At 35.1% G+C, this 21,633-nt stretch overlaps 1 protein-coding gene across 14 annotated transcripts in view; it reads left to right on the forward strand.

Moving 5' to 3' along the window:
- Positions 1-21,633, forward strand: part of NAV3 (neuron navigator 3) — a 564,703-nt gene that overhangs the window by 389,603 nt on the left and 153,467 nt on the right. For all 14 annotated transcript variants that reach the window (XM_075495976.1, XM_075495912.1, XM_075495921.1 and 11 more), the window contains 2 exons: positions 9,434-9,506; positions 13,378-13,555. In XM_075495976.1, the coding sequence (XP_075352091.1) occupies positions 9,434-9,506; positions 13,378-13,555 (251 nt within the window). The remainder of the gene's footprint in view (positions 1-9,433; positions 9,507-13,377; positions 13,556-21,633) is intronic.

Consider the following 21,633-nt stretch of genomic DNA (forward strand, 5'->3'; position numbering starts at 1 on the left):
CTTGATGTGTACAAGCAGAAAAAACACCAAACAAATTGTATTTGACATTACAGAGATTATCTCCCATTCACCCCAAGCTTTCCAGGCACCAAGTCAGGGGCTAGGTGAAAAACCTGTAACACCAATTGTTGCTTTCATGTTCCTGACAGGACTGACAATAATACGTGCTGAAAGGGACCCATTTCCCACTGTAGCATTTTCTTAAAAACAATACACACCCCAGCTCATACTCTGACCTCAGCAGTGACCTCATACATTCTTTTATCAGCAGGTCAGTACATATGTCTGTTGAATTCTCCAAGTATTTGAGAAGTTAATTTGTTTTCACATTTCTGGGTTAACTGGTCATATTTCGTGTTTGGAGTGCATGTTGGAAGAATTTGATGTGCGTGTTCCTTAATATCTGTTGGAAAAGGAAGTGGAAGGTATTTCAGTTTTAAATAACACCATCATCCTTTCCTCAAAAAATAACTAATAATTAAATAACTCCAGCATCATTTCCTAAAAATTTTTGCCTGGGAGGCCTTCTACATACCAGTAGTTATTATCCTCTAAGGTAAAATTCTCCCCAAATGCCTCCAGTAAATCAGTTTTTAATTTGCATATATGGTCTCTTATTGCAAAGTCAATGCTGAGTTTGGAACAGTTTTTTGGACTGATGTTACATAGTTCACTGATAGTTGTTTTCATTAAATGCTCCTTAAATTATTCTATTACAAGTAATGAGGAGTTTGTTAGAAAAAAGCTAAGGCAAATGTGTGTACGTGATAGTGTATTCTGCTTAACATCCTGAAATGCATTATAATTTCCATAGAAAAATGGAATGTGCCTTGCATCTGGGTGAGGTAACAGGCCACGTGCAACAGCAAGTCAGCAGAACGCACTTAATATCTCCCAGCAGGGCTGCTAACACCTGTTTTATCTGGGTGGGTTTTCAAATTTACACCACCCACGGAAACTTGACATTGCCTTCCAGTATAGTTACAAAAAATTATTGGAATAAGCTGTCATGTTAGGAGCTCGTGGGAAACAAATTATCAGAACATAAATAATGTGATTTTTAAGTCTCTGCTCTTCTTTGTACTTTTGCAAGTTTTACTGGAGAGCTTGTTTATCTCCCGATTTCCCCTTTCTGCAAATTTCCCCCATTTCTACAAGGTGAACTGAGAACTCATGGCAAATTTCACCCAGTCTCAGTAGTCTTCGGTCAAGGGAACAGCGCAACATGCAGGCTGCCATACCAGCATCTTGCAGAGAGACTGCAAACTGGAAACTAAAGAGGTTCCTCAGTTGGGTCACTATAAGTTTTGCATTGCTCTGGGCCACAATTGTTCCCATTGCATTTACTTCAGGATTTGAAAGAATTGGGGTGTATTCTCTGCTCTTCAAAGTGTCCTTATTAAGTAGTAGTAGCAGTAGTAAACAATATTTTTTATTACGTAATAATACTATGTACAGTTTCTTCACAAGGAATCTTGATGGAAATATGAGACTTTCAGACAGTCTTGCTCAATAATAAAAATTTTTTAGTATTAATTTAGTATGAGCACATACATATGTTAATAAGCATACCCAACTTTAAATATGCAAGAGACAAGAAAGCAGATGCCTTGCGTTCAGATGTGTTAAACTAGTTTGTCCTGTGCAAACAGGATAAACTTTTTACAATCCTGTAAAAAGAAACCAGTCTGCTTGTTATAGTTCAACTATAATACTTGTAAAACGAGTGAGCCCATAGGAATTTATTTCACATTGTTCCCTTTGAAAGTGTTTAACCTTAATCTTTTGTTCTGGCTATAGTAGAGATACATTTGAGAATAAATGTTTTCTGCAGCAGGATCCTCCCTTTTGGAATACCTAGGAATCAACTATTGTGGATAACATACAGCAATACAGTGTAGTGAAAATACTACAACAATTTTGTAAGTAAAATTTTGTGACAACTTTTCACAGAAAACAGGTAAATCAACAGCAATGCCAAATCGAATGGAGTGCCTGACATAGAAGGTATTTCTTATGATTGAGGTTACTGATTGGTACTTTTACAAATAATGAAAATAAATCTTACCATATGTTATAACAAATAAATCATAATTCCTTACTTTTTATGGATTAGATACATGTTGTCCCACAGAATATGTACAATTATAAAGGCATTAGGGATTTTTTATATTTTAATTGTATTATCCTTTGCAAATTTTTTTGCAAGAGATGAGAAGAACTTCAGATGTGCCGAACATCTGTTTTCAAGTGAAGAACAACAGGGGATTCTCATTATTGAATATTGTTTCAGTGATCATTTAAGAATCATCTAGACTCCCAAACAGTGTTGAATATGTTGCATTTGAAGAATGGATAGGCAGGGTAATAAAGACTTTGGACTGGGTATTCCATTTTGGTATACCAATTTTAATCTGGAAAGATGCTTTTGACTTCAGTTGAACCTCCTTGGTGTAAGCTGGCTATCAGAAATGGACCTTTGGGCCCAATACTCAGCCTGACAAAATCATAGTACATATAGATATGTACAACGCAAGCAGGATAGTAAGTAGAATAGCAGGCAGTGTATTCAGTTATCACTTGTTTGAAATGGAGAAAGTTCTTGAGTTGTTTGATTTTTATTTTTTGGTGAAGGAAGTATTGGACCTGTGCCTATTTTGTACATAGTGAAAAAAGCTGAATATCCAGCTGCCTGGTTTATGAATTCTGGCTTTGTTAAATAATCTTAGTGATAAAACTGAGGATAAAAACATATGTGTGTATAGAACTGCAAGCGTATTCTCTTTATATCTCTGTCTTGTAGCTTTCTATCCCTTTGCTTTAGGGAGAGGCAAAACAGGAATACAAACTAGTGAAACCAGCTGGGAAGAAAACCCATAAGGAACAAAGTTACAAGGCAAACCAAAAATCTGGGTGTTTCCCACACCACGAGTGAGTTGTCAACAAGTCACAATGTGTGCAATGGATGAGTCAATTGAGAACAGAAAGTGAAATAAACTTGTCCTTCTCAATCTCTGAGAACAGCTTTAGGTGTAGCAGGTTGTGCAAGACTATACATTTGACCAAAAAATAGACCTTTTAGGTAGTGTGTGTGTGTGTGTGTGTGTGTGAGGTTTAAACAGGTATCTGTGAGAGTGTACATGACCAGTTCTCATACTGTTCTCTATTAGGCGAGGGAAGGTCAGAGTTTAGGCCATGCCCACCTTGAAATATTTTCCAGTTTCTTCCAGAGCTTTCTATATAACTAAGTCTACCATGGACAGTTTCATTCTCTCACCAGCTCCAACATGTGCACCAAAAATGCTTTTAACCATACATGAAGGCATCTTGGTTGCTTGCCTGAATCTCTGTTCTTTTTAGAACCTGCAATTAAGACCAGGTCACTGGCACTTCACCTACTACTAAGAAAGGAGCCACAACTCAAAAGCTAGTGTGTCTCCTTCCATGCTTGGTTCATGTGAAAGTCAGTCAGACAGACAAAGAGTATCTGCTCTTCCATTTTTCAGTTTATTCATTTTATGCAGCATGTGTATTGTGAATATTTAGAGGCCAGGATGCTACCTGTAAGGCCTGAATTGTATTTTTATTTTATTTTGATTCTACTAGTGCTACAGAACTTGAATGAGAATGACCTGCATAATAAAAAAATTATTTTCTAATTCTATATTCATTTAAATCCATTGACTTCCACAAATTTTGTTAGTGATGAATATCCATGGGAAAGAAAGAGTCAAATACAGGTCTCTCAACTCAGGTTAATACTCTGGGGAAATTTAGGAAGAAATCTTGCTGGTAAAGTGTGTTTGAAATACAGTTACTGTGACACAGAATATCTCATGCTGTAATACTAATCTCAAAGGAGTACAGGTTAATATTGGTATTGAAAAAAAAAGCAACAAATACTGAAGAGTTTTACAGAGTTGCTGTGCTCTGGAAGGTGAGTATATATGTGACTGTCTGGGTTTCTGTGGCAGACTATTTCCATGAGTGTCCCTAATCAGCCATCAGCAATATTAGAAAACTTCTACAGAGCAAATCCTTTGCCAAATTTTATCTGGGGCTTTGGGTCATGAATCAGAATGTCAAAACTCACACAGAGCTATGGAAGATAATGCTGAATGAAGTGCTAATAGAAATTACTGTTTTACTTTTGCTGCCAAAATAATCAAGAATATTTTAGGAGCATATATGTATAGAAACACATAATAGTATAATGTAATAATAAGGTGTCGTATTTATAAAGGTGTCCCATTCTTGAGCAGGAGGAATCCAGTTTGAAGTAGACAAATAACAAGTAACTTGTGGATGTGTCTATATGTTCTTGTAAACTGTAGTGTCATAAACTTAACAAGAGAGAGTTAGTCAAACCAAGATATTTTTCAGAGCTTCTTATAAACACAGAAAAACATAATGTTGTATTAGTCATCATTACTTGTCTTCTGAGCATCCCACAATTAAATTTATGTTTGGAAGTGAAGAAAGTGTTGTCTGCCAGACAAAAGAGATGAAAGCTAATCTTGGTAATAGCAAAAATAATTATAATAAATAGACATATTCTATATGTTGAGTCACTGGTGAGTACAATCCCACAAATGAGCTCTTCCTGCAAGTCTGCTAACTGCTGGGTATTAAGTACTACTGTTTATCTACATGCAAGTCCCACAGTCTGGTTTAGTGATTTATTTCTGTCAGTAAAATTTCAAATAGCTTCCAGTCAAAAGCAGATTACCCACAACTACACAATGCAATATGTTACAGCAGATTTGCAATGTATCTTCTTTGTATGCCATGTAATGTATTAATAGTATCAGAGTTGTGATGTACATCGTTTGGGCTATAACCCCTTAAAATGTGAGTGTAGAAATATCTTGGGGCTCACTATTATTTATGGTGTAAGTATTTCAGGTGCTTTTTTTCATAATGCTGTGTGTATGAACAATATTAAAAGGATTTGATTTATGAAAGAAGCTTAATATATTGTAAGCATAACTCAGTAGGCTTAATTTAAAAAGCATCAAATGGTGTTGTCTACCTGATGATGCCCACAAATCTTAATTCCTAAATTCTCATCCTATTAGTTGAGTTTATCTGCACCCATGATGCTGGAGCTACATTTCAGAATTGGACATATTATTCTTGAGTTTTGATAAGGAAGTGATTATATTATCAGAGATAGTTTTTTGTTATCTCTTAAAAGCAATCTTGTGTAGTATTGATTGACTTTCAACATGGTTAATTGAATAGCTAAGTGGACAAATATCTACATGGCAATGAAGGTTTATTATATCATTAATTCTTTATCCCATTTATAGGTTTTAAGATTTTTAATGTGGCAGATCTGCTGTTCAACATACCTCATTTCTTCCACTCTTTTGAAACTTTAATATAAAATAAGTGCCTTGGAACAAAAAAATTTGGGGATTGACAGCGATGGAGCGCTGTTCAGCAACAGTCTGACCTTGGCAACATCTACCTGTACAAGTAAATTTGCAAATTTGAGTCACTTTTCTCTATCTTTATATGTAAGATTTGGAGTCAATCTGTATATCCTGAATTCTCTACTGTAATGAACTATATCTTCTGCTACAACGCTTTGTAATTCTGATGATACTGTTTGTGATAATGATGAACATCAGCTCTTTTTGGTACTTTGAACATGAGGTACTTTTTGCAAGCAAAATTCATTACAAAATTGTGGGCATATGTAAGATACAAAATTTGTCTGGCGTCTATGTTAAGTGTTACACTGCAAAATCTTCAGCTCTTGATATATAAGCAGGTAGAGTTCTACATATGCAGTGTCAGCTCTAGGAAGAGTTTACCCCAGCATGTAATAACCCCACCACTAACTACTTAAATAAATGTGGACTTCAGGGATTCATACCACTCTTGATTGAAACAGTATTGAGGAGTGGAAGCTGCTTGAAATCTCTTAGAACTTTTGTAATTGCAAAATTACTCTCATCTGTTAGTAAGTTTGAATAAAAAGTGTTTGGGGCTGCTAGGGTTTGAGTTCAAAGAATAACTGTGGTTTGCCAAGGCAAGAAGTAGGTAATTAAAGCAATGTTTAGAGACACACTGAAAGCTTCAAAATGGGACAACTTTAAGGCTAACGTTTTCTGGACTGGAGAGGAAAGAAAGTGAAAATAACCCAAGAATGTATTAATGCGTGTCTCATTGAATCCCCGAACAGTTCCTGAGAGTTGTATAGTAACTGCAGTTATTATCAGAAAACTGACTGTAAGAGTTATTTTCTGACATTTTCAGTGTGTTCTGTGGCTGTGAGTTGCCACACCAAACTTGCTCAATTCACAAGTCAAAACAAGACTTTATTATAAGGCTAACAGTGCAACCACAGTCTATTGTCTGAAAGTTGGCCACTGCTATTGCTTCATACACCACACCAAGAGGGATGACTTTGGTACTAGGGCTTCTATTACAGTTCTCTTGGTGAAGTGTGAAGCAAAACAGAATTTGCTTTGTAGTTCTGCAGTATATTGAGTCATTGGTGTTAATGGTAATGACTAGTCTTGTCTGAGAGTCTTAAGAGATGTGACTTCAAAGACACATGCTGTAGAAGTAGACACGTAAAGTAACCAGGTGCCATTTCTATAGGATATTTTTCACCTTAAACGTATGTTAAGGTCTATGTATTAGGCTTACTATTTACTAAATATTCAGTATTGCAGATAGATACTGAGATGTTTTCACAGCACATTAGGGTTCAAATGTTCCCTAATAAATTAGGTTTTGTTTATAGCTATGGTCTCCTGAACTACTGCAGAGGGCACATGCCCATTATGAAAAATGTCTTGGTTACACTACGAGGTCTGCTAGGAAATATTGTTTCAGTTATTTGGAGGTGGACGCTACTGATGTCAGTCTGATTTTTCTTTTTTTTTTTTTTTCCTTTTTTTTCCCTTTGGCTTCCAGTACTTAGTTGTAGAGCAAAATTTCCCATCTTTGAAGTAGTTGATTCTGCATTACGGTTGATTTGAAAGTTCAAAGAGACACTCAGTTATATGGCTAATATCCAAACAAATTTTCATTTCTTTTAAATTCTTCAGGACAGGAAAATTTCCATTCAAATTGTTTTCTTATGTAGTTGACATTGTTTTAAGGTCGAGTAGAAATATTCTCACCATGTGCATTATTTTCACGACTGATGCAGGGGTGTAGCTGGTGGTCAGGGCTGAGCCTGCCCAGTGCCTTGCTGTTGCCATCAGGAGTGGCATCATCTGCCTGTCCCTCCTTCCCACCTCCCCTTTCCTCTCCCAAACCATGCCTTACTCAGGCTGGGGCGCGCCCTCCTCTCTGCTGACTCCTGCGCTCATCTGGCTGCACGGGAAACTGGAGTGACTAAAATACGTTTGCCTTTTTTGCTGGGCGAGTTTTCCGTGCGGAGCCAGCTCCCGGTGCGCTCGGAGAAGCGCGGAAGCCCAGCAGAGGCGGCAGCGGCAGGGCCCCGCGCCTGGGAGGAAGAGGAGGTGAGGAAGAAGCAGATCTTCCTATTTTAGCAGCAGCCAGCTTTCAACTGATTTAGCTGTGTCACATCTCTACACCTTACGAAGTGACCTGGTTTATTTGGGTTTTTTTCACGGTGTAAAGCTACATAAACATTTAAGAAAATGACAGAGTTACGGCCTGAGTTTCTGCAGTTACTGTGCTGGGCCAGATTTGGAGTAACCCCATGGACTTTAGGATGGTTATTCTGCATTCACAGCCGTGCCAATTGGTGACACCTGCCAAACTGATTTATGAAAGCTTTATGGTAAACCCCAATTTTGGAGTAACTTTAGTTAGTGTTAGCTGCAGAATTGTTTCTGGTTTGGGTTTTTTAATTTTTTTAATTGATTTAGGAGAGAGATTATTTATCATTCCCTATAAATGGTAGCATGTCCTTGAAAACAAGTGTTTGAAAAGACCTTTTTAAAGATGTGTTTACTAATTCTTTGGAGTTTATTGTCCTTAAAAAGCACATATCTAAAAAATTTGCAGGTATTTATAAGTTTATAAATACTACCTGTGGATCAAGAAAGTCTGTGTGAGCTCGTAATATATACTTCTAGGGTCAGTAGTAAAAAGGATATATATATTCCTTTCAGCCAATACCATTTTCTGAGAATAATGGCAGAACCTCAGTCATAGAAAGATGACAATAATAAAAGGCCCTCCTCCTAGGCGAGAAAAGATACTGCCAAATATCAAGTAGCTGTTATTCAAGGAATGAATTTACCCCTCATGTTTTGATGGTTGAAAACTGTTGATGTGAGGTATTGCAAAATGCATTCAAATAAAATGAACTGCATGGACTTGATCTACTGCAGGCTTATGTTTTTGGGGTTGACTATTCCTTTCTTTTTATTAATGTTCTACAATGAAAATAGGTATTTAAAATATATTGTTAAACATTTTGTTTTATTTTTGTGGTCCTAATTGCCTTGAAAAAATCCATCAACCTAAAAAATATATAAAAAATATATTTGAAAATCAAGTCTGTTGAAAGCATTTGACATAGGACACCTCTCTATACATAATTTTTCTGTTTTCATAGCAGCATATTTATAGACAAAGTTGTTAGTTAAAAGATTTTACATTTATAGCTGAGTATTTGCTTCATAGATCCTGGGAGGGCCAGGGGAACCAGCTGGGGATGGTGACTCAAGAGAACCTTTTGGAACATTCTGGCTCCCTAATCTATTAGAAATAGACATATGAAAGGAGGCAAATTAGTTCTGTGATTACTCATTTTAGAGGCAGAAGTTTTATCCTTTTATTGATCTACATTTAGGCTACATGTTCTTCTCTTATACAAAGCTCTCTGTGGTAACTGTAGATTTCTTCTAAACCACCAACAGAAGTCAGCACCGTGTCCTTCCCAAAGCAAGCACTCTTCAGAGAAGCATAAACATTAAATAAATTAAAATTATTTAGCATAAGATTTGAAGGAAAAAAATAGAGAATAAACCACTGCTGTGACATCATTTTCACAGACTTCTACATCATCCCAAGCAAATGCCTTTGCTAACACATTTCTTGGAGGTTTTTGCTTACATTTTTTAGTTATCTCAGTCACCCACATCTCCAGACATATACTCAGTGTCTAATCCTCTATGGATGCTTTCACTGCTGCTTGTTTGTAGCATATAAAATCCAGTTTTATGTTAAGTAGGTGGGTTGCTGATTTGCCAGCATGCCATTCTGGATTGGGCATTTATGAATTGTTTTTAAGCACCAAAGCGGACAATGAAAGCTTTATATCAATTCCCCAATTAGCAGTAATCATTCTTGTTAAACTTTGGTAAAGAGCTGTAGTATGCGATGAATGTAAAGTATTCATTCCTGGGCTGTTTCTTTTTTTTTTTTTTCCCCTTGCATTTCTACATTTTGTCAAATAGTCTTATGCTGCTTGTTATTTCTCTTCATATTGCAGATTGAGAATGTTGATGTCTGCCTTAGCTTTCTGGCAGCCAGAGGCGTAAATGTCCAAGGTCTTTCTGCAGAAGGTAAGAGAAACAAATCATCAGAAAAAATAATAGGATTTTTTTCTGAAAACTAATTTTCTTCATACAAATTATTTGCACCTAAATACCAATCTCGAACTGTCTTGAACAGCATGCAAATATAGATTAGTGATAGCGAGTGAGAGTTTCCTTTTAATTTTCCCTTGAAATTGAACCAAGAAATTCAGTATGTTTATGAAGCTTGAGACAATGTTTTAAAATAATATTTTTTCAATAGTATTAATCTTTTCATGTTATCTCCACAATATTACATAGGTACAGGGTTTCCCAAGAGTACTTTTAAACTTGGTTATATAAGGGATTCAAAACAACAAAATTTAATATGAGAATCTTGCTCAGTTAAGTAAACACAGGGAAAACTATTTGTTTAAGCAAATTTATTATTAGTAGTAATGCTGTCAGGATGAGTCTGAAAATTATTGTATTCTTTTGATGTCATGTATTAAGTGAAAGAGTGAATGGTCTTGCTGCTTATATTATAGCCCTTTTTGCTGTATTAGTCACCTCAACTGATTATTGCCTAATATGGTTACAACTAAGTTAATAAATATATGAAATCAAAATCACTAAAATATGAATCATCTTAATTACTATGTAATATTTGCCTTATTAATGTAAAATTAAGTCAGGTGGATACTTTATCTTGTAGATTAATAAAATGTACACAAACATTTGTCCTACAACAAATTAAGCAGTTCTGCAAGGTGCTGTGCACCTTTAAAATCCCTTGACTTCCATGGCAGCTGAAGGCAATAGGTATTAACAAGATGCAACCCTATATTTTTATTTTCCTTGTAGTACATTTAAAATCTAGAAGGAAAAATACATTTTTTTTCAGAGCTGGTAATTTCAGTTGAATTTTAGAAGATACCCAGAGAAAAAATTTTGAATGTTAACCACTGTTTTATTTTAAAATTAACTCAGAATTGTTGTCTTTCACAATTTCCACCTTTCTAGTACCTTAGCAGAAGTGTAACACAGCCACGATATGCACTATCTACTCACTTTGGTTGTCTACTTACGGAAAGCTCCTTAACTCATTTAAAAGAACCTCTGTATATACTGTAGATATGTTGATGCATGAGAACACTGAACATTTACATGTTGCCATTCATCTCAAAGCTGTTTAGAACTTGAATTTTTTAGTGCAGCCTATTTTTACTTGCATATGAAATAACAATCATCAAATGTGTTAATAGCATGAATTTATTTCATGAGAATACTCTTCATTGTTTAATACGATGACAGGGCACATGACACTTTTTTTCTGTACTTTGTTAAATCAAAATCTGAACGCATTCTGTACTACACTCCTTTATTCATACTTTCCTTTTGCTTTGGAAAATAATTTTTGATAGGATATAAGCTTTAACTGTGTAGCATTAGGTTCAAATACTACTAAAAACAATAATACTACAGAGTGTTAAATGCAAGGACTATTTCTTAAAACTTTCATTAATCTTTAAAACAGAATTTTAATAAGGCAGACCTTGAGTTCTGAAGTAAGATTAAAACTAGTTTTGCTGTTTTGCAGTTCATGAATCTGGGGTAAATCCACTAATATCTTTGTAATGATATTAGTTCAAAGTATCACAGAAGTGAGATACCCGTAAATATACCATTTTTAGCATGTACAATCCTGAATATTACAATTTCTCTTGAGGAGAAGAAATTGAGAAAAACAGACTTTTTTTTAATCATGAAATTGTCAAGGTACCTTCATAGTGTTTTGTCAGCACATTTATGCTTAAAATCAATTAAGTTAAGAAACCATAAGTCTGTTTCTTGTAACAGCCTTTAGTAAATATGTCTTGTTACCACTGGATCATTTATTAAGGACCAGAAAGTTTCTGGAACAGTAAACCATGAGCTTAACAAGGATTGGAGATTTCACATCCAAGTTCCCACATCATTTTGACACTTGAGCAAGGAGGTCTAGAACAAAAGTAATTTTCAAATCTTGACTGCAGAATCTCTACTGGAGAACCCAAATGATAAATAATAAGCCAGTTGCTACAAAGAAAAACACTCCCCTCCTCTTCCCTGCAAGTGTTTAGTACATATTAGAAGTTTCTGGATTTTTTCTGTTTAAGGGAAATCTTCCAACTTTAACTCATTTAAAAGTAAGGAAAGAAAAATAAGTTCCAAACTGATAACATTCTTCTTTAGAAATGGCAAAACATATAGTTTAACACAAAAAGAGCAAAATTTTAAGATAAAAAATGATGAGTGGGATTTAACAAACAAAGGGTTCTTTTTTTCGGAGCATTAAGTGATGCAAAACCATAAGAATAAATAAACCAGTATTATATATAGAAAATCTTTTGGAATCAGAGCAGCTTAAAGATGTATAGTTACGTGGTTTTGTTGGGTTTTTTTTAAGATAATTTTAAATATAAGTTTTCTGTGTTCCTTGATAATGATTTTCATTGAAACCAACGTGACTGCAAAAGTCATTGTTGCCTAAAAAGCTCTCTCATTCTGAGAAAGTTCTGCATATCTCTGGTGGTCTCATGGGGAATCAAAGGTCCTGCAGCATCTTCATAGGGAAGATGAGAAAGTATGGATACTTAGAACAAATTTCCATTTTGTAAAGTATATTCCAGTGTCCAGGATTGTGTTTGCTTTTGAAGAACGGGTTGAGAGCATAACAGCTCCAGTGTTTGCTGGCCTGTTAGTGTATGTACTAACATTTCACCCAATCCTAGTGACAGAAAATTAGTATGGTTTAAAGGACATGCATATGACAATCATTGTTTATAAATTCTGCTTTAAAATTACCTTAGAAAGGCTGTGTAGCACATGCGCCTCAGTATTTAGATTTGCAGGGAAGGCAGAAAGATTGCAGCGTTGCATGTTAGGTTACAAGGCTATAGGCCTAATGAAAACCTTTCACAAGAAGTTCAGTGCCAAAGAAAATTAATAATGAGGTTATGAACAGATCTAAGTGCTGCAGATAATTTCATTAAAGCCTCCTGAGGCTTCTTTTTTGACACAGAGACCCTTTATGAGCAAAGAATAACATTATCCTTTTAAAATCTTCATCTCGGGCTCGGGAAAGACTAAGAAGGGAATGAGAGACATGAGGATGCTACTGTGGCTCACCAGAATCTTATAAGGGTTGCTATTTTAGCCTCGTGTGAAAGCTGTAGTTTTGAAGTCTTCATTAATCAGTAATAGCAGTGTAAAATAGAAAGCTAGAAAATTATGTAGTTGGAAGGTTCAAAGATGTAATTATGAGCCTTATGGTCACCTTTTTTAATAGGTATTTTCCATTGTTCTCCTTCTCTCACATTTCTTGCAAATTCTTGTGAATGGATATGTGCTCCTCCACGAGACTGTTACCTTCTCCTCTTTCAGATTTTTCTACAAGTCACTGTTTACTCCCAGTGTGCACAGAATTTGCCCAAAAAGCAAGAAGAGTAATTTAAAGCCATGAGATAGAACGATGTGTACCTAAGGCCAGAAAGAATTCAGATTTTTCTGAAAGCCCCTCTGTTTACTGAGAATATTTGTACTGTATTGAGGCAGGAGTGTTCATTTCAGATTATGCATGTTATTTGAGGTTTGGTGTACTTTTCTTTTTGACCATGCATATATGACTCATCATGAGGACATTATGGAGATATGTATTTATTGCAACAATGACACATAAATAAGCAAAGACTATAACAAACAATAAAGTATCAGTGATACCTAACATGTCCCTGATATTAGAGATAAAGGAAGAGATATAAGACATAAACATGTATAGCTATAGGTATGTACAGAGATGTTTTACTATAAAACTGTTACAAAACTGAAGTCTAAAACCACAGTGTTTTCACTTCTTTTTCTTTTTTTTTTTTAATAGAAATAAGGAATGGAAATTTGAAAGCCATTTTAGGGCTCTTTTTCAGTTTGTCTCGGTACAAACAGCAGCAACATCATCAGCAACAGTACTACCAGTCTTTGGTGGAGCTACAACAGCAAGTCCCTTCACCTCCAGCTGAAATCAGCCAGTCCAAAACACACCAAGATATGCAGTCGAGGTAGGTTAAAAAGTTAATTTTCTCAGGTGTAAAAGCTTTTTATTTGTCCGTTCAAAAAAGACAAAATTTTGTGAAAAAATTAGGACACTTTAAGACTTAAAAGACTGGCTTTTTCTTTTTTTTTAGCTATTTTTGCAATGCATGTAGAAAAACAATTTCTTAAGTGTTTGGTATTAAGCTTGCATTTCTTGGGAGTAAGGCTAGAGTGAGAACAGAGAACACTCCCAATTAAATTAAGTTCAAATTTTAATTAATTTTAAAGCATCCTTTCACTTTATTATTGACCCTACTGTCCTTTGCACATTAAGAGACTGTTAGCACACCCTGAGGTTAGCACACTGGTTATTTTCATGTTTTCCTCACATACCCACTTCCACATCTAAATGAACAATTTCAAATTATTAGCAAAATACATGGGGAAAAGGCACAATTAATACTTTCATTTGTTATAAACTCTTTTCATCCCCACGCATTCTGGTTTTGAGTGCCTAATTCTATTTGAATGTTTTTTGAAAGGGAGAAGAAATGGCCTTAATCTAGTTTCTTTTAAGTGGTCAGTTTATGATTTAGTTTTAGGAAAGCAAAGCACTCAGCAGAATCCTTAATTGCTGAATTACATTGCTTTCAGGCTGACGCTGAAACCATATTTTGAGAAGGTAGTTGCTTACTGGCCATGACAAAAGAATGAGTTTTAAACATAAATATCTTTAAATGGAAAGAGTATTAGCAACGTATACTTTATTGAGGAAGTTGAAAAAAAGCCATTCACGTGTAGGACTATGTAAAGTGTAGTTCAATGAAGAGTTTTATAAATTGCTGTGTTGGGTTTAATACTTGTTTGATTTATTATTTGCTTGTTTAAATTTTTTTGCATACTTACCAAACAATTGTATTTATAGAATGTGATAAATCAATGATTTAGGATGGTTTAAAAAAATCAGATTACGATAATGAAATTTTGGTTCTTGAGTCCATTCATATCTAAATTACACTTTCATGTTTATAATAAACATATTTCTTCTTCAGCTGAGAAAACTTTTCATACTTCGGCCTAATAGAAATCTTTGTCTTGAAACTAGAAATGTTGTAAAAATATGTTTATAGGAAAATGTTGCTGATGGCATTTTAGTTACCTCATTTGATACAAAACTTAAGATACACCTGCGCTTGCCTTGAGCATTACAATGTGAAATGCATTATTTTTCTCTGCTACTGAAAATGAATGTCTTTTAATGCTTTCTCTGTGAAGTTTACTATTAACATGTAATCTAGGGAATTATGGTGTGATCCTAGAAGAATCTGACCACTCTCAACATTTTCTGAAGTTGACTTTCTGCTTTCTGAAGGGTATTTAATACTGCATAAGAGGCAATAATATCTTGTTATTCAGAAATTAATTGTTTTTCCTACCATAAGGAAAACATTTTGAATGCAGGTCTACAAGTGTTCACTGCTTTAATCAGTGGAATTAAGGGCTTAGACAGCTTCATGTAAATACCTTTCGTTATTGGGTTTTGTTTATAATTTAGTAAAAGAACTGAAACATTTCCTGCTTTTCTAATTTACCCATGGCAAATTTTTAATTAAAAAATAGTTACTGTTTTCCTTTAGACATCACCACTATTGCAAGGAATTCTGTTTGTCCAAAAAAACTTGGAGCAAAGTGGTTGTTTACTATTTGGAAGACAGCGATTGCACACTAGCCCTTTGTCTGCTCAGGAATGGTAGGCAAAGAGGGGATGAAGTTTTTATAAAGCTTTCTTTTCATTATAATTCCCCAAGATCTCATGGTCCTTCGGCGCCTTTTTCTCCTCTTCTACTTTGCTATGTTTAAATATTCTTCATTAGGAGGAAAGGCAATCATTCCATGTCCAGAACCCCAGCATTCATACCTTCCTAAAGTAACATCTAAGGCTGGTTTAACAAAATTTCTACTTCCATCGGTGTGCTTTAGACCTTCTACTTTAATGCCAGGAGTTTAAAATAATTTCATTCTTTGATTAAATTTCTATTCATAGCTATGTTTCAGCTGCAAAATGTTTCTATGCAAAAAATTATTACACCGAGACTGATACCATCTTTCTTACTTCCTGTCTGTAAACTGAAAGCAAGATTTTTTCTGTTTGCTTTCACATCTGCAGAGGTTCAATGTTTGTCACCATAAACTTGTGTACTGCCTGAGAGAATATGGTTTTCTCTATCCATACATTTTTCAGTAAAGCCTTTAAGGATGAAGAAAGGTCCCTACTTCTAAAAGTTTTCTTCTGTATGAAAGATTTCTATCTTCTGCTACAAATACATCTAGTATTCTGAGCTGCTAGCAAAACAAGGAGCTCCAGGACTTAGAAACAAACAGAAATATAGATTTTTTTAAATACTGTCTTTTTCATTTGTCACTGTTTTGAAGTAATATTAGGAAATTAGCATAAAATAATATGTCCTCTTCTACGAAAAATGACATTTGAAAAACAGGTTTTCCACAAATAGATGGGCATATACAAGTATACATTGATATGAGCTCTCTGTGGTGGACTTAGCAACCCTTCTTTTCATAGCAATCATTTAATTTAATTTAATTAATTCCTTTTTTCTCATCAAAACAAATATTTTGGAAAATAATTCAAAATTATTTCCCAAACAGCTTTTTAGTTTTAAGCTGTTAATGAGTAAATAAAAGCTTCTATTTAGAAAGAAGCCAAAATGTGAAATTAAAAAAGAAAAGATGCCTTTGATGGGATTCATCTTGCCTCTTGCCTGCCTTTTGCTATCTGAAATGTGGACAGGCAGCTTACATGACTCCCGAGACTGATTTCTATGATATGATTGCTTCATGGCAACGGTGTCTCAGCATTAATTACAGAAGGAACCAACATGACTGACTGATTTTCAGGGCAGGAGTTCATGATTTAGGAGGTCCTAAGGAACTCTTATGGCTGCTCCAGAGGACACTCAAGACCTTTAGGCATTTTTGTCAAAAAGTGGTTTCATACAGATACTTAAACCTTCCTCTTTCATTGAACGAAGAGTATTGAAAAGTGATAAAATCTAAGGTGTGTAATAATGTCACATTCTTCACCTTTTCCATGTGAAATTATTAACTCAATAGTTAATCTAACTACTATCAATAATAGAGTAATTTTACTTTTTTTCTAAAGTAGTGGTGATAAAATGAGCTATTTTATCCTTTCATAGTGGATGGTAATCTTTAAGGCGATTTATTATTACACATTTATTGTGCAGCTATGCCTCACTTTATTAGCCTGCTGCAGTTCTGAATATGCTTTTAAAAATTCTTAATACTTTCTGTTTTCTAACATTTTATACTGTGAAAACGGTTGGCATGAAGAAACCTTAAGGCAGCAAATTACTCATGGTATATATGTTAGAAAAATTATTTGGCAAATGCGCATAACAGAGAATTTTTTCCATTAATTTGGTCTGTGGTCCTTTATTACCTGGAAATAGTTCTTTCAGGTTTTTGAGAGGAACAAGAAAAATTATCTTATTATTATGGCAGAAGCCAGATAATGAGTATAGTAGTGAACACCTGAATGGCACATTCATCTTTATTCAGTAATGGCAAAACTCTTCAAACCTAATTTGAGTAAATTTTCAAGGGTATTGTGAAAATTATCTTCTTATACCTATGGGTATTTTATTTTACTTGAAGAGTCACATATTTCTACCGTGTTAGACACCTGAGAAATAAAACTGTTTTTTTGAGGCACTGTATACATTTAAGTGCGTTTGATATGTACGTGTTTGTATGTGTGCAGACATGTAAGCAAAACCAAAACATATACACTGAAAAAGGTGGATGCTTTTTATAGACTTTTACTTTTTTAAAATGTTCAGTAAGCAATCACATTTTGTGCTGTAATTTAAGTATTTGAAACTATGTCTTAATAATTGCAGTTACTTTAGGTTAGATTATTCCATTGGAAAAGTTATCTTCTTTGTTGCTTCCAGCTAAGGTATAGTAAGCATATTGCTTAAATTTAACTTGATTTCGTAGGAGGTAAAAAGCCTGCATGTGCTTTATTAAACAAGTATGAAAAGGTGATGCTCTCCACTGTTTATAGAGAGAAATACAGATTATACATGGGAGAGGGAAATACCTCTGAGAAGTCACACAGAAGATGGTCAGGATACAGAAGTGGTGGCATTCAGGCCCTGCTGAAGACCAAGAAGTTTTGTCCTTCTATGTACAGGGCTAGTGTCTCACTCTCTTAATTTAAAAGAGTGGTCCTGATGATGATGATGATGACAATGATGGTAATCTCATCCTGATTTCCAGGTTATGATGTCCTCAGTAATAATCAATGTCTGTGATCATTACTGGGTCTGAGCCCGTTCCACATGCCACCAAAGCCAGCCTACTTTAGTATCAACCTCAATGAGAGAATGTTTGGGCCCTTTGGCAACAAAAGCCAAAACAGACACAAAAAATGATATTAGGACTCTACAGCTTTCATAGCCAGGTTGTTCTGATATGGTAAACAAACAGAAGCCCCAGGGGAAGGTTATAATCAGAATATCATGAGACTGACAGGATTAGGTTTGTGCAGAAATGGAGAATTCAGGAGACTAATTCAGGAGGCTAGTTGTCTTTGGATGACTAGGTAACCGGTGTCTTCTACAGGAGACAACACAGATCCGGAATATAATTAAACTGATTTCTGCAGGAGCCTCTCTCCCCTTAGTGTAAAGTTTGCACAGGAAGATAATGAATTTTCTATGGCAGGCTCCTAACAATGTTTAAAATTCGTCAGTGTGGCGATACTTTAACATTCTTAATCCCATGTCATCTGTCCATAACCAAACTCAGAATTGTGAAAATTGTGCACACAGAAGGGGAGCAAGATTCTGCATATTAAAGAGTATCATGGGCCTTTCTAATCCTAGGGCCAACAGCAACATTTCAAATTAAATGTAAAAAGAACGAAGGAAGTTGATTTATGGTAAGTGAAATTTCATTGCAAAGAATATGCTTTATTTATGGAAGATTATAATTTCGTACCACTAAGTATAAAAACTCTTACAATTATTTAGATGATTAGTGGAAAAATCTGTGGTAAATAATAAATGGTAACCCAAGGCACAGAATGGTTTCAGATGTGATTTCTGATTTCTTTTTATCCTAAAATTTCCTATATTCTTGTATGACTAACTGTGGGAATTGAATACTTCAAAATCTGAGGTAGGCACTTCACTCTTTACTTATGACTTTGTTACAGCTTTGAGATTTAGTTAAAAAAATACAGTGCTGGTGGCCTTATTTATATCTGTCAGTACAGATAGATGACAACAATGGTTACATTATATTTTTATGCTTTGCTTTGCTAGTGGATTCCATTATCACAGCAATACATCTAAACTTTCTGCAGTGATGATCTTTCAACCACCCAGATACTAAGAGAAAACACATGTGGATGAAAGAAGTTCTGTCTCATTTATGGATTAGGCAGTAACTGGTTTCAGTAAGCTGTCAGCAAAATTCCCTGAGACGGACAAACTATTTTATCACGTACAGGAATGATGAGCACAGCTTGAGGTCCAGATGGATTTTGTTAAATTTGTTATATTAAAAGAGCACCCTGGTTTTCCTAGGCATATAAACAAAGTTAGGTAGCTGATTTCTACAGGCAGTTGCATATATAACTACTGCAAGGAACTGGGTTTCATGTTGCCTCCTGCTCAGAAGTAGTAGGGAAAAAATGAAGCATATTGGACACACAACTTGTGCTGTGTGAAATACAGTAATGCAAATGTAGTGGTTAGGATTATGAATTTAAATAGATCCATGCCAGAATACTGGCAATCCCTATGCCAATCTTAGTTACACCACTCTCAATTTAGAAAAAGGCCTTTGTTTCAGTGTTCTCGAGGTTTAAAATATAACTTTAACAGTCTACACCAAGTGCATTGCACTGACGTAGGCCAAAAAACGGAATGTGTACATTAGTCACGTGTCTTCGTTGGTTAATGGAAAGGAAAGCGATGAACCAAGTCTCTTCGCTGTCCTTAGCTCTTCACATTACTAGGCGCTTGGTTTTAGTGAAGGCAAACAGGTAGGTAGTTCCTGCTTTTCCAATTACAGAATCATTATCTAATGACTGCAAAGAAGAAAAGTTAGGAAAAGGTTTATTTCTTCATTCTTTTCTCTGTTTCCTATAAGGGTCTAAGCGAACACACTGCTATTAGTGTAATCTGATGTATTTTTATGCATCTGGGAGATAATGCAGAATGAATTGCTTAATGTGATTGCACCAGGATCTGCAGCAGCTGACCTTCAAAGGGACCTTAGGGATTTAATTTTACTTTAACTGAGCTATCTTTATCTGGAAAATCAGCTTTGGGCCCATTTTGTTCTACTACTCAAAGATGCAATCATTGCAGTCCTCACGGTTCCCAACGAAACGAACTTCAGGAAGGAAGTTCTTTCATCTTCATTGTCCTGAAGTCCAAGTAACTAAAGTATATAGTATCTCTGCGTACCAATTAAATCAGTTAACTGTGTACCTAAGCAAATAGATGATATTTAATAATGATGAGTTGCATAAATTAGAGAAGAGAGTTGTTCCTGTGATAAGCGCTATATAGTTCATCAGGAAAAGTGGCTCTTCCTGCACATGCTATTTGTTTACCTCACATAGCTATGAAATTAATTTACACATTTGAAATAACGGTTAGTACATGCTGGTAATTACTGCAGTTTCAGAAGTTTTCTAGGCTACAACTGTGATATATTGACAGAACATTGTAAAAAATACAGTTTCGTAGCCTCCTACATATTAATATTACTGCCACGGTTTCGTTAGCAATTTTTTTCCCCCTAAAATCCACCTTAATGGCTATATTTTGAAACAGCATGCAAAAATACATCAGCACTATTTGAAGTTTCGTAATACATACTTCTGTTTCGTTTGAGAGACTTAGAAATTACCATACACAAAAGGGTTACTTTTCGATGATGGCAAATGACTAACCTTTCTAATAACCTTCACACAGAAAAGGCAGAACAGTGCAATAGCAAGAATGTATTTGTCACATACTTGTTCCCTGTAGCCCATCCTCTCTAAGATAAGAAGATATCTAATAATATTTCTGAAGCTTAAAATAAGAAAAAAAAAAATGGGGTTCAAAACAGACTTTCTGTTTCTAAAACAAATGGTCTTTTCTATACCTATAATATAGCACTTACTAGACAGAAAATATAAAAATGGAAATTATAAAGCATTTTATAGCCTCTCAATAGCTTTTAAGTTTTTTTTTAAACTGTTCATCTCCTGTTTAACCATTTCACTACCAGCCTCCCAGAAACTGCTTATATCTTTTACCTTCTTACATAATCCTGTGGGCTGGATCCTGAAAAACTTGTCCTTTACTGGTTGGTACCTGCCCTTGTGTGTTATTTAGTATGTTCTACAGTTCTTCCTCTCTGCAAAGTACCTGATGTTTGTCTGAACATTTTCTTTAGAAACCTGTGACACGTAGTTACACTGTTTTCTCCTGTTTATAAATTACCACTGCCATCTGCTCAAGAATGGGTTTTTTTTCTCTGCCTCTTGTTCTGTTTGCATTTCAAAATGCGACTGTCATCCTTTCTCATTGTCTGTTCTTACAGTTTTCAGAAGAGCGTTTTAATTCAGTTTAGTGGCTATTCTCATTCTGTCCATTTCAGATATTCTAATTGTCCGGCACTTGTCTCCCTTGCCACTCATTACTTTTCATATTTCTGTTTTGATGCACTTTGGCCATAATTTTCACTGTTGCTAATCCAGATCGTGTAGAATTTAATGGGAAGTGTTCCATTCATCCTTGTAGCATTTGAATCCGACTTTTCATATATTTCCTTTTGAAGGAATAGAAGCTTTATAATGCAGTTATTTTCCCTTCAGACATTCTTTGTTGCTCTACCCTCACTCTCCATAGAGATTCATTAATTATTCTCATTCTCTGAAGATGAGATCTGATGTATTTTTGTCCATGCATTTTTTCCTTTTCCAGGCCTGCCACCTATTTAATTCTGATGTCTTGCAAACATTCGAGGTTGCCTATAATTTTGTGCATATGGC

The sequence above is a fragment of the Mycteria americana genome, chromosome 1, assembly GCF_035582795.1.
Source record: "Mycteria americana isolate JAX WOST 10 ecotype Jacksonville Zoo and Gardens chromosome 1, USCA_MyAme_1.0, whole genome shotgun sequence".
In the NCBI taxonomy this organism is placed as follows: domain Eukaryota; kingdom Metazoa; phylum Chordata; class Aves; order Ciconiiformes; family Ciconiidae; genus Mycteria; species Mycteria americana.